This window comes from Mesoplodon densirostris, chromosome 10 (assembly GCF_025265405.1).
Source record: "Mesoplodon densirostris isolate mMesDen1 chromosome 10, mMesDen1 primary haplotype, whole genome shotgun sequence".
NCBI lineage: Eukaryota > Metazoa > Chordata > Mammalia > Artiodactyla > Ziphiidae > Mesoplodon > Mesoplodon densirostris.
In genome coordinates, this window is record NC_082670.1 from 56,642,601 (window position 1) to 56,655,708 (window position 13,108).

The window sequence follows — 13,108 nt, forward strand, 5'->3', positions numbered from 1 at the left end:
CTGGAACAAACTTACGTTATGGTTTTGCCTGGTAAGTCACTTCTCTCAAAACAAGACTATTCACTAGATGTGACCTTATGACTCTCAAAACAAGACTATTCACTAGATGTGACCTTATGACCTTGTCACAAAATATCCATACATGATGTTTTGATGAAAATATGACTGCTGTTCACATCAAATTAACACTAATCAATAAAATTTGAGTTCATTCAGAGCCACCAATTCCAAGAGAACTTTGGAATCCCTAAAAATAAAATACAGACACACAGATAAGTATAGTATTTAATCGAAATATATTTGTCTAATATCTACAAAGTGTGAACAATTGGTCTTAAGAAAGCAGACAAAAGGCACAAAATTAGTATTACTACAGAGAAGCATTCATGCTACTGGATTGTATAAATATTCTCATTAGAGTGGCACAGTAAAAAATAAATTAAGCATTGAGCAAAGATCAAATACTTCATTTTCTCCTTGCTTTATATTCTGGTCATGTCTTGACCTCATTTGTAAAGGCTGAAGACTGAAATTGAACTGAAACCATGAAACACTTATGCAGGCTTTATGGATGTTTTAATCACAGTGGTTTCCTTGCAGAATTCGGGTCAAACAAGAGGTGCACTTTAAAAAAAATCCACAGGATATTCTTTTATCTTTCCCCAAACGAAATATAAGATTGAAGCTGTGGTGGTGCATGTGTGTATATGCATGCGTGTATTTCATTTCTAAAGCCCTTTTTTCAAGATAAAAGTATTGCAGTCTCCATATGACTTGTTTTCTACCATGAAAGAAGCAGCTTCTGAAAATTGTATGACTAGAGCTTTGAGCGTGAGAAATTATCAGAAAGCTTCTGGGGCAAGGAGATGGGAGGAATATTCCAAGGTAGGCCTGGCTCTAGGCTCTCCCAGGGGTGCTCCATCCTGGAAGACTCTGGCATAAACCTTTATTAACAGCTTCCTGCCCGCTCCCCATCCAGCAGGAAATGGCAGTTGATCTGTCTTGCATATGGACAAACAAACGTTGACTTGGGAGGGGAGTGGGAAGCACAGCGATAATTCTGAAATGACAGCCACCTCCTACCAGATGCACAGCAGTAGGGCCACGCCAGTTCACCCTTGTTTGGACAGGAGTTGTCAGTTGGAGAATACTTTGTGAGTGCAAAAGTATTTGGCAAAGTGAAAAGTAGAAAACTCCAAACCTCATTGATAAAAAGGAGCTCATAATTACCCACTTCAGTATTGGTAAGTGCACTATTTACATGTGTAATAATATCCAGCAGACACAGCGCATGCGTGTGAACATACAGTGTGCCGAGAGCTTGCACACAGACGTGTGTGCACACGCATGCCCCAAATGGCTCTTGAATAAATTCAATCCCATAGTAGAGTCTGGGGGTGCATTTTTCACAGTACGTAATTTCTCTCTCAGGTACCATGTCTTGAATGCTATCAAGAGGTCTCAGGGAATACCAGCAGAACCTTGATACTGTACCACTTTAATTCCTACAAAAACAGGACCATTTCTGAAAGCTCTGCATCTCCACCCATTAGTGTGCCTTCCAAAGCGGATTGAAGTATACCCAGCCGTCACCCTGCAAGAGAGAGGAGGACACATCATTACATGGAGACCTGTCGGCGAGGCAAGGGGAGAAGCAAGGGTATTCCCTGCTGCGCTAGTTCCACACAGTACCATGCAGTGCTGGTTACCATCTATCTGTTCAGGACCACCAACCTGTGTGCCGGCCTCTCCTGATGTCTCACAGCCAAGCCATGCTGGTGGTCTCACCACCCCTCCTCAGCCCGGCTGCTTTTTAGAGCCCATGGGATCTTCGTATCTGGCATTTTGGGAGGAAACCCCACAAAATGACCAAAGTAACGAGGGGAGGGCTTTGTTGGTTTACATCAAGGAAGATTAGTTGGCCAAAAAAAAAAGGCCTTTGAAACAGGGGGACAGGAGAAAAAGGAGGGTAGTTGGACAAACAGACAGGGAAAAGACAAGGGCCTGAATAGGAGGAATCGGCCCAAACCAGTGATTTTTACCACCCACCATCCTGGAGGGGAGTGCCTAACAAAGGGCACACGCAAGGCAGCAGTCAAAAGACATCAGCACACACAGGAGAGGACACCAGTCAAATACCAGGGAGAAAAAGGCAAGAATCAAAATGGTACGCAATCTGGTGCCAGGCTAGAGGGATGTACTGAATGGTAATCATGCTGGTGCTGGGATGATTTGTATTCTTTAAATATCCTCAAGCCTCCTGTTATAAACAGACTGGCTTTTCTTACAACCTATGGGAGGAAAATGATGTTTTTTGGTTGTTGTCATTTTACTTTTTAATAAGTGCAACTTTCCACAGAAGCCAGGCAACCTAGTTGTCTCAGAGAGACCAGATCCAGCAGAAGGATCCTTGGGGGATTCTGTGATGGTTAATTTTATGTGTTGACTGGCCCCGGATTAAACATTGTTTCTGAGCCCAGGGGAGGGGGCGGTGTTTCCAGATGAGGGTAGCATTTGAATTGGTGGGTGGAGTAATGTAGATATCCCACCCCCATGAGGGTGGGCATCATGCAATCTGCCCAGGGCCTGAATGGAACAAAAGGTGGAGGAAGCAGGAATCGGCCCTTTCTTTCCTGCCTCACTGTGGAGTTGACACCTCATCCTGATTTCTGCCCTCAGCTGGGATTCACACTATCGGCTCCCCTGGGTCTCAGGCCTTTGGACTGAATCCTACCACTGGCTTTCCTGCGGTTCCACCTTGCAAACCACAGATCCCATGGCTTTTCAGCCTCCACAATCTCATAATAAATCTATTTAAATTTCTATCTTCTGTTGGTTCTGTGCTGTTTCTCTGAAGAACCCTGACTAATACAGAGTCACCTCCCCTGGGCAAGGCCTCCAGACAGGGATACACTCAGAGTCTCCCCAAGCAGACTTCCCGTCTGAACCAGCATCTGACCTTGACATCTGTGCTCAGCCCACGGCCCTAGTTCCCGCCTCTAGGAGACACGTGGCTGCTTCCTGCTTCAGACCAGAAGCCCACCTCAAGGTCACTAACTCTCCCCACAGACCTCCAGCTCCATGGAGCCATCCTTCCAAGGAGCAGAAGTCAGACACCAGCAGTGCCTAGGCAAGGAAATCCCAGACGGATTTCAATTGGCCCTCAGCGTTTAAATTTTTAAAAATTCCTTGACACCAGGTGAATATCAGATCTCATAAAAATTCTGATTTCTGGCTTCTCCTGAAGAACTGGGCCATCAGCCTGTGACGGCCTGGAGGTCAGTGGCATCCACCCTTTTAGATATGGACCCTGGGTCTGCCCCGCCCTCACCGGCCTGTTTCTCTCATTGATGCTGCCAGGCTCCTGACCAGCCTGCCTTAAAAATTGTGGCACCAGGCTTCCCTGGTGGCACAGTGGTTGAGAGTCCGACTGCCGATGCAGGGGATGCGGGTTCGTGCCCCGGTCCGGGAAGATCCCACATGCCGTGGAGCGGCTGGGCCCGTGAGCCATGGCCGCTGAGCCTGCGCATCCGGAGCCTGCGCGTCCGGAGCCTGTGCTCCGCAACGGGAGAGACCACAACAGTGAGAGGCCTGCGTACCACAAAAAAAAAAAAAAAAAATTGTGGCTCCTACACCTTTGTCATTTCCAATTCTGTTCTCAGAATGCTGCCCGGCTGTGCCACAAACAACTGGGCACAGGGCGCCTTGCCCAGCGGGTGGGCAGTCGGGGGATGAGGGGCGTGGGGGGGTCCCCTTCCAACACCACTTCCATCAGCAGCGCGGGAAGGCGGACCCCCGCGGGCCTCCCCGGCACGTCCATCCCCCATTGGGCCCCTGGGAGGCAAAGCTCTGAAAGGGTGCTGTCATGGAGAAGGTTCCAACCCACCCAGGTGTGGAGCTGGGCTGGGAGGGGCTTCCCGACCAATCTGCTACTGAAGGCAGAGCAGCAGGGCTGTGGTCTTTGTGAAGCAGGACGCCTCCAGAGCTGCAGCCCCACTCCGTGCCTCCCAGCGGGCGGGTGCACCTCCCTGATGGGGGAGCCATGGCCACCATGCCCAGATCTCCCAGGCGCCCCCTGCCCGTCCGGCGGCCGCGATAGGGGACAGCCCGTCCTCCCCACCCAGGACGCCCGGTAGGGTCACCTCCTGGATGAAGTACTTGGGCCGCCAGGGCGTGCGGAGGTTCTCCCGCTTCCGCTCCTCCGCGCGCTGCTTCTCCTCCAGCCGCCGCTTTTGCTCGGTGGCGGCGTCGATGTCCCCCAGCCGCAAGCATCGGGTCACCTCCTGCCAGAGGTTCCTGGGAGCGGGGGTCATTGGGGACAGGAAACAGTCAGGCAGGGCCAGCAGCCTGAGGCCTGCGGTCCTGGGCAAGGAAGGGCCTGAGCCAAGGATGCTGGGCTGCGGGGCGGGAGGGGGTGAGCAGCTCACCTCCACAGGCCCAGGGCCCCACCTGCACCCAGATCTGAATCCCCTCTCGCCTCCGGGCTCTGAGCGTCAAGACCAATCTAGGGAAGACTGGAGCAATCAAACTGCTCCTACAGACAAAATCTACAGCAGACCCTGCCACGGGGCACTCACCACATTCCTAAACATTTTACATATGGACTAACTCATCTCATCAACACAACACCCCAGGGATATAGATGCGATACTATCACCCCATTGTAAAGGGGAGAAAAACAGATCCACATAAAGTGAAGTGACCTGCCCGAGGTCAGCAAGCTGATGGATGTGAACAGTGGCTGCTCTCCCACCGGGATCCCCGTATTAGGAGTTACAGACACTGGGGGATCCGTCACCTCCCCATGTCCACACACAAAGTTAGACATACTCATTCATTCACTCACTCACTCACTCACTCCTTCGTTCACTGGAGAAGGCGGCAGCTTCCCTCCTCAGGAAGCCGGGGTGCCCCCTCCAGTCCCACTCTGTGCTGGAGGGGGAGGACCAGCACTGAGGTGAAGGGGGGACACTTCCTCACTTCAGCACATCAGGACCAGTCGGGATTCTGCACGAGGGAACCAGCGGACTTCTCCGCAGCGATCACCAGCACCCCTACCCCCACCCCCGGCTTTGGGGACATGATGTCCCTGCAGCTGGGGCCGAGCAGACGCTCCCTGTTAGATCCTGGGCCAGGAGCCCGCAGGGGAGTGGCCAGTGCATCCAGGACAGCAGCCCTCCTGTGGGACCCGAGCCCAGGAACCGATGCGGCCCGGGCTCTGGCTGCAAGGCCAGCCTGCCCACCGCCGCCCAGCACCCCACCATGCAGAGGGTACAGTGGCACCCTGGCTCCTAACTTACACAGGAGAAACCTCTGGAAGGTGGGAGAAAGCCAGGTCCTACCAGCCTCACAGCGCTTGCTCTTTCTACCGTGCCCTGATAGCTGACTTAAGAGGGGGAAAAGATGGCCTAAAACAGGAAAGGAAGGTGGGGAAGGAGACAGGGAGGGCTGGGTGCCGGGTCAAATCAGTCTTTGCCATCACCTGAACCCTCAACACACACCCGGCGCTGAGGGAAGGACTGGGTGCCCGGGCATCCAGGGTCGGGGTGCTCTCAGGGCAGGACCTCCCCTGATAAGGCCCATCATAAAATAGTGGCCCCAAATTTAGAGGGTAGAGGGCGCCAGGGACTGCAGATGGGGTGGTGAGCAAAGAACCGGCCCACAGGTCAAGGGCTCTGCCCAGACACCCACAGGGTCCAACCAAGAGCCCCCTGGAGGGGCTCTGCTTCGGAAGGCTCTGAACTTCAGGACAAAGGGAAAAGCAGAAAAGCCTTCAGGGCGGAGAGGGCGGGGGCAAGTCGGCAAGAAAAGCAAAAAGGAAGCCCAGGGGAGCCTTTGCTAGAAGCGGAGGTCCCGGTGGCCAAGGGCCAGGTGGTGGCTAGGCCGGGTGTGGCCAGCATCGCTGCGTGGAAGGCTCCAGCCCGAGCAGGATGCCTGCGCCGGCCGGGCTCTAAGCATCGCGAGCACATTGACAGCAGTGGGCCGACGTAAGAGCAGCTTCACTCTCCCCTTAATGGGGCAGGGGTTCCCCTGCACAGGGGCTGGTGGGGGCCGGGCCACTAGGTGGGCCCTCCTTCACCTCCTCAGGTGAGGCCTGGCACAGGTGACTGGGCTCAGGTGCTCTGAGTGGCAGGCGCTACACCTCAAGGCCATTCCCGCCTCAGGGAACAAGGTGGGCTGCTGGGTTTGTCAACAGCCCAGGTCCAGGTTCCAGTGAAGTCCACGTATGCCAGACGAGAAGAGGCGATACGCCCCTCTCTCTGGTTCCAGACTCCATCCTCTATCCATCCCACTCCCAGCAAGGCTTAATGAGGAGCAGCTAACCTACTCAACAGTCTTGGAAGAACAGCTCAAAGGAATCATAGTTTTGTTCTCAACAGCCATACCAGAAACAAGCGGTGCTGTGACAGCAACCACAGGGCCCCTGATTCTGGGGAGGTGTCGTCAGAGGCCAGGGGAGGGATTCCTTCCTGTCACAGCCCAAAGGGCTGGGTTCACGCCCTCCATTTGGACTCAGAGAAGGTTACACTCTGATCAACAAGAACGAGTGGACTAATCCTACCACAAAGCCAAGTTTCCAGGACACTGCAGCCCTCTTTCTATTAAACTCGGTGATAATGTATAATTTATACACCCTGGTATCCCTGCTTTGTTTCCACATAAAAAGCACCTTTCCAATTTCATTACAAACTCTTCTTGTAATGGCAAACCCTTTCAGAGAATCATCTGTAATTTCACTTTAACCCTATATCCTCTTTCTACAGATCAGCATGCCTTTAGATAAGAGCGGGGGCCAGCAAACGTTCTCTGTAAAGGGCCAGAGAGTAAACGTTTTAGGCTCTGCAGGCATTTGGTCTCAGTCGCAACTGTTTCACTGCTATTGTAGCCAGAGGGCAGCTGCAAACAAGATACAAACAAAAGGACGCAGCTGTGTTCCTGTAAAATTTTACAAAAATCAGCCAGAGATGGGATCTGGCCCATGGGCCGTAGCTGGCTGACCTCCTGGATTAAAAAATTAAAATGGCATATTTCCAGAAGATTCTGCTTCTGTACCTGCATAAACATCACTTTAAGTGGCTTGCGGGATATTCATATGATAGAGTGAATTCTCCATAATTCACTTAACTGTTTTCCAGTTGTTGCACGGTTAGATGGTTTCTTTTTCTTCCTTTTGTTTATCTTTTAGCTTTTTTTTTTAAATACCCAAATTTCATATTTAAAACCTTTTGTGAATTGAAGAATTTTCCCTTAGATGAGATTCCCAGAAATGGACTACAAGAGGTGAACTCACAAATTTAAAGCTACTGATCCAAACAGCTAACCTGCATACCTTCCTACCGGAAGCACAGGGCATAGAGTGTTAATTTTATCACAGCCTTGCAGGCACTGAATTTTTTTGAATTATGTTGCTAATCTGGTAAGAAAAAAAAAAGTATCTCATTGTTTTGCTGCACAGTTCTTTGATTACTAGCATCTCTCTGTATTTAACTTTGCAATTAAGTAACAGACCCACAGAGTTGACAGACTCTTTTAGGACAGGCATTAAAGTCTGGGCGGGCTGTCTTCACACTCCACCCCATGACTGCAGAGCAACTAAACAAAGGATCTACACCTAAGTGACATACAGAGGACAATTAAAGTTTCCAAAGGAATTAGAATGCGATTCCTGGCCCCTTTGCATTGGGCTTCCTCTCTGCCCCTTGGGTTAAGTGCTGAGGACAACAAAGCTTGGAGAGGAACACATGGCCTGGTCCCCACCTGGACTCCATGGGGCCCTGCTTCTCCAGGGGTCGGATCTTCTTGGGGTACACTGGCAGCATGGTCGTGTCAATGACCTTGGTCTCCCCATTGTTGTAGGTGAACTCTAGGGTCCCATTCCACTCCCCGTGGGCTTTGCACACAATGGTGTTGGTCGGGTTGTGCTTCACTTCTGCTGTGACCCTGAATTAATGAAGCATCGAATAAACATGCTTTGCAAGATTATTAGAACAGAGACCGACTTCAAAAGGCATCCTCACATGTAGAGATTTTTTTTATGCGGTTGCTTTTTGCTCTTTTGCTCAAAGACTAGCTCTTAAGATGTGATCTAATATCCTTGAGCAGAAAAAAGCATCAGTGGGAAAACAGATAGGATCTGAATAAAGTCTGTAGATTAGTTCACAGGAATGCAGCAATGTTAATTTCTTAGTTTTTTTTCAGTTGAAGTATAGTTAATTTACAATGTTGTGTTAGTTTCAAATATACAGCAAAGTGATTCAGTTACACACACACACACACACACACATATACACATATACTTTTTAAGATTCTTTTCCCTTATAGGTTATTACAAGGTATTGAACATAGTTCCCTGTGCTATACAGTAGGGTCCTTGTTGGTTACCTATTTTATATATAGTAGTGTGTATATGTCCATCCCAAAGTCCTAATTTATCCCCCCAATTTCTTAGTTTTTTTCAATTAATATTGTTTTACTGATTTTTGACAATAAATTAGATAGGCGGTTGAAAATTATACATGTTTTACACTATATACTGTGATTTGTTTAGTTGAATTTCATCAATTTCTTAGTTTTGATAAAAACGCCAAGGTTTTATAAGATGTTATTATTGGGGTGGAAATCACAAAACTCAGTGAAAACAAAATATAAATATCAATTAAGTCTATCTGGTCTATTGTGTCATTTAAAGTAGAACTAACTACCATATGACCCAGCCATCCCACTACTGGGCATATACCCTGAGAAAACCATAATTAAAAAAGACACATGTACCCCAATGTTCACTGCAGCACTATTTACAATAGCCAGGACATGAAAGCAACCTAAGTGTCCATCGACAGATGAATGGATAAAGAAGATGTGGCACATATATACAATGAATATTAGCCATAAAAAGAAATGAAATTGGGTCACTTGTAGAGACGTGGATGGACCCAGAGACTGTCATACCGAGTGAAGTAAGTCAGAAAGAGAAGAACAAATATCGTATATTAACGCACATATGTGGGATCTAGAAAAATGGTACAGATGAACCTATTTGTAGGGCAGGAATAGAAAGGCAGACATAGGGAACGGATGTGTGGACATGGGATGCGGGGGGCGAAGGGGAGGGTGGGATGAATTGGGAAATTAGGTTTGACATAAATACACTACAACATGTGTAAAATAGATAGTGGGAAGCTGCTATATAGCACAGGGAGCTCAGCGCAGTGCTGCGATGGCCTAGATGGGTGGGAGGGGGGATGGGGGAGGGGAGGGGGAGGGGGATGGGGGAGGGAGGTCCAAGAGGGAGGGGATATATGTATACATATAGCTGATTCACTTCACTGTACAGCAGAAACTAACACAAGATTGTAAAGCAATTATACTCCAATAAAAAATGTATATAAAATTAAAAAATACATATATATATATACCCTTCTCCTCCCTCAAATAGCAACTAATAGTGTACATTTCAACCACCAAAAGAGTGTGAAAGTCTAGGGGGAACTTTTCGATCACTAAACAAGGTCGAACCCCTCCAGCCTGGCTTCACAAGGGCCCCTGGTGGTGATGTGTGGCCCTTTGCCTCAACCACCCGGCCCGGGGGCTCCCGGTCTCAGCTCTGGGTGAAGGCAGAGCCCACCTCCCTCTCCCCAGGAGCCCGCTGTAGGCAGAGTAACACAGCAGAAACGGGGGTGGAGAAGCCCGGGGCCTCTTTTTCTAATGGCCAAGCTTGGGATGAATTTGGTGTTTTCAGTCCCAGGTCTGGAATTTTTCTCCCTGAGCCTGAACACCTCCGGGAGCCCAGGCGGCATCAGGAATCCTCCCAGCGGCACACAGCGGAAGGGTATCCGTGCTGTGCTGGTAACGCTTTAACAACGGGCTCGCCAGGAGGGAAAATGCCTGGTTTACAGCTTTTGCCAGTTTCTGTGCTGCCCCACCCACAGCGGATCTCAAGCTACCACTGGGGCATGAGGGGCCGCGGAACTGGGGAGAAACGTGCATAATCAGCTCTTGGGGGCTGGTATGTTTGGCTCCAAAACGGCCACTGAAGGTGCCTACTTTCCAGAGGACACTCCAGCACCCCACGTGAACGCCATCCAGAAAAACTTCCCAAGAAAAAGGTCAAAGATGGGGGCTTGCTTATTATCCAGCGATCTGCTCCAAAGGGGGAAATTTATAATTAGAGCCATAAAAACGAGGTGATGCTCCCCTCAAACAGCGGGCCTCTCCTTCTGTTTCTTAGGACTGCTTCCCAGCTTCCAAAAGGAGAGAAACGGTCCTGCTCTCATAGATGCAGGATTCGGGATGTTGCATGGAGCTCACAGAACAACTCCATCAGTGCAGGTCAGGCCTCGGGCCTCGGGAGCGAGAGGTTACAATAAAGCCAGAAGCCCTTTGTTCTCTGGGGCATGTTCCACCCACACATCGTCAGACTGGGGAGGGTTCAAGACGCTGCCCAGTGAGACATGTCATCTGAAACAGATCTGTTAACTTGATCTTGATTTTTCAACTCATCCCACGGCTGGAACCCAGTCTTCTGATGCAGACAAGAAACCTGGGGCATCGTGATCGCACAGAGACGGAGTCTCCCTAGTCCCTCCTACCTGTGGACCTTCCCCCCGTAGAAAGGCTTTGTGTGGAAGATCACTGTCGCTGAGTACCCGGTCTTGGCGCAGGTGATGCTGACTTTTCCTCCGAGCTCCACCCAAGGGATGGTGAGGATGGACCGGGCGTAGGCACTGGGCAGGGTGAACACATACTCCTCCCCATGCTCCAGGAGCCGCAGCACACCTGAGGAAGACAGGAGGGAACGGTTAGGCTCGCACACGAGGAAAGCGCAGCTGGTGAAACCGAGGAGGACCCTGAGGGGCTCCCGGGCACCGAGGCCTTTTTGTCTTCCATTTCTTGTAGTCTCCATGACCTTCCCTGAGGTCCAAAGGGCAGATTGCAACAGTTGCTAATCAAGGGAGGAGCAGCCAAAAAACCACCTGAGGCAAAAGATTAAAGGGACCAGAGAAGCTCATCAAGATTAGGAGACATGGGCTTCCCTGGTGGCGCAGTGGTCGAGGGTCGCCTGCCGATGCAGGGGACACGGGTTCGTGCCCCGGTCCGGGAAGATCCCACATGCCGCGGAGCGGCTGGGCCTGTGAGCCATGGCCGCTGAGCCTGAGCGTCCCGAGCCTGTGCTCCGCAACGGGAGAGGCCACAGCAGTGAGAGGCCCGCATGACGCAAAAAAAAAAAAAAAAAAAGATTAGGAGACCCTGCACACACCCTAATCTTGTCAGCAACCCCACCCTTGAACCATTGCTATAAAACTCATCAAATTCTCCCCAGTTGGGACACACAGTTTTCAAGGGCAGGAGCCCACTGTGTCCCCCTTTGCCTGGCAAAGCAATAAAGCTATCCTTTTCTACTTCACCCAAAACTATGTCTCCGAGATTCGATTCAGTACCGGTGCACAGAGAAGCTGAGCTCTGGGCATCACTGGGGACCAGAAGACGCAAAGATGAGAAACCAAACACGCTCCTGCAACAGACGTCACGCCTCCCACCTCCGCAAAGGCCGGCCACCCACGTGCCATTTATCTATTCGCTGCATGTCTACTGCGTGAGGGATGCTGAGAACACATGGTGAGCAAGACAGACCCGCTCTCTGCCCTCAAGGAGCCAAAGAGAAAGGTGGGCGTGCATGAAGCACTCGCAAACACAAAACTGTGACTGTGATGGGGTGGGAGGGGGAGGTGTCCGGGGCCTCCAGCAGCAGGAGCTGAGCTGGGAAGGGAGGCTTCCCGGTGGAAGGGACACTCGAGCTGGCTAAGAGTTGAGTTGGGGAAGAGGGGAGGGAAAGTAGAAGCAGGGGGAGGCATATGCAAAGGCCCTGTGGTGGGAAGGAGCCGGGTGAGCACGGGGGTCTGAGAAAAGGGCCCCAGGGAAGAAAGGGAAGTGGTGGGTATAGGTACGGAGGCTGCCCAGGTCTACAGGGGCCAGGCCTCGTCTTTCAACTTCGAAAAAGCCTGTTAAGGAGCTCTACCTTTATCCTGAGAGCAGCAGAGACAACCTCAAAGGTTCTCAGGAAGTTACAAAGCAGAGTGCACAGCTGCTGTCACCACCCGGGGGCACCCACCCCTCGATCAGAGGTTCTCCAGGCTGGGAGCCAAGTACTAGTCTTGGAGAGATCTGATCCTCTTGAAACAATGCAAAATGACATGGGCTTGTCTCTTTTTCTAGGGAAAGGAGCCACAGTTTTGAACAAGTTCTCAAAGGCTGCCGTGAACTACCCCGACAGGCGCCATCTCCCGGGGCTGCTGTACAGCTGGTCCACTGACACCCAGCCCCTGCTCTGGCCTCTCCGGTCGGGCACCCACAGGGCCCCCTCTACTGAGGGCAGCACCTCCTGGGCTGGCAGAGGCCTGGGAACCAGCACGCCTGGCTCGCTGAGGTTTGCTCTGTGTGAGGGGCCTTCTCGGCCTCCCACCCCGCACTGGGGCTTCACTCCCTGTAGAAAAGCCCTCCCAGCTCTATTCCTGCCCATTCTGGGCCTGCAATGGTCAAGCGCAGCAAGAGCCTCAGGAAGGTCAGTTCTGTCCTTCGGCCGGAACTATGTGACTGGAGGTGTCAGTGATGTCCCCTCCCTGGGCCTCTGGTTCCTCCACTGGAAGGAGCGAGGAGGGGGCTCCATGTGCCCTGGGGGACCCTTCCTGGCCACCCAGCACTTCCAGGGGCTTCACATGCAGTGTCTTCTGTGAGCTTCACAACTACTCAACACAGCATTAATTATTATCATTTTTAAATGAGGAGGTGGAAACGGAAACTCAGAGGGGTTAAGTAATTTGACTGGTCGGTACTTCTCTCTGAGGCTAGATAAGCATCTCAATCAATAGAGCTAGATTACTCAGCACTAAAAAAGAATGAAATAATGCCATCTGCAGCAACATGGATAGACCTAGAGATTATCATACTAAGTGAAGTCAGACAAAGAAAGGCAAATACCATATGAAATCACTTATATGTGGAATCTAAAATTTGACACAAATGAACTTATCTATGAAACAGATTCACAGACATAGAGAACAGACTTGTGGTTGCCAAGGGGGAGGGAATGGAGAGGGAGTTTGGGGTTAGC

At 50.7% G+C, this 13,108-nt stretch overlaps 1 protein-coding gene across 2 annotated transcripts in view; it reads right to left on the reverse strand.

Moving 5' to 3' along the window:
- Positions 1 to 277: 277 nt before the first annotated feature.
- The window catches only part of OSBPL10 (oxysterol binding protein like 10), a 294,376-nt gene continuing 281,545 nt past the window's right edge, over positions 278 to 13,108 (reverse strand). For both annotated transcript variants that reach the window (XM_060109530.1, XM_060109531.1), the window contains 4 exons: positions 10,590 to 10,776; positions 7,759 to 7,941; positions 4,143 to 4,296; positions 278 to 1,594 (listed from right to left, as the gene is read on the reverse strand). In XM_060109530.1, the coding sequence (XP_059965513.1) occupies positions 1,550 to 1,594; positions 4,143 to 4,296; positions 7,759 to 7,941; positions 10,590 to 10,776 (569 nt within the window). In that variant the 3' untranslated portion in view covers positions 278 to 1,549. The remainder of the gene's footprint in view (positions 1,595 to 4,142; positions 4,297 to 7,758; positions 7,942 to 10,589; positions 10,777 to 13,108) is intronic.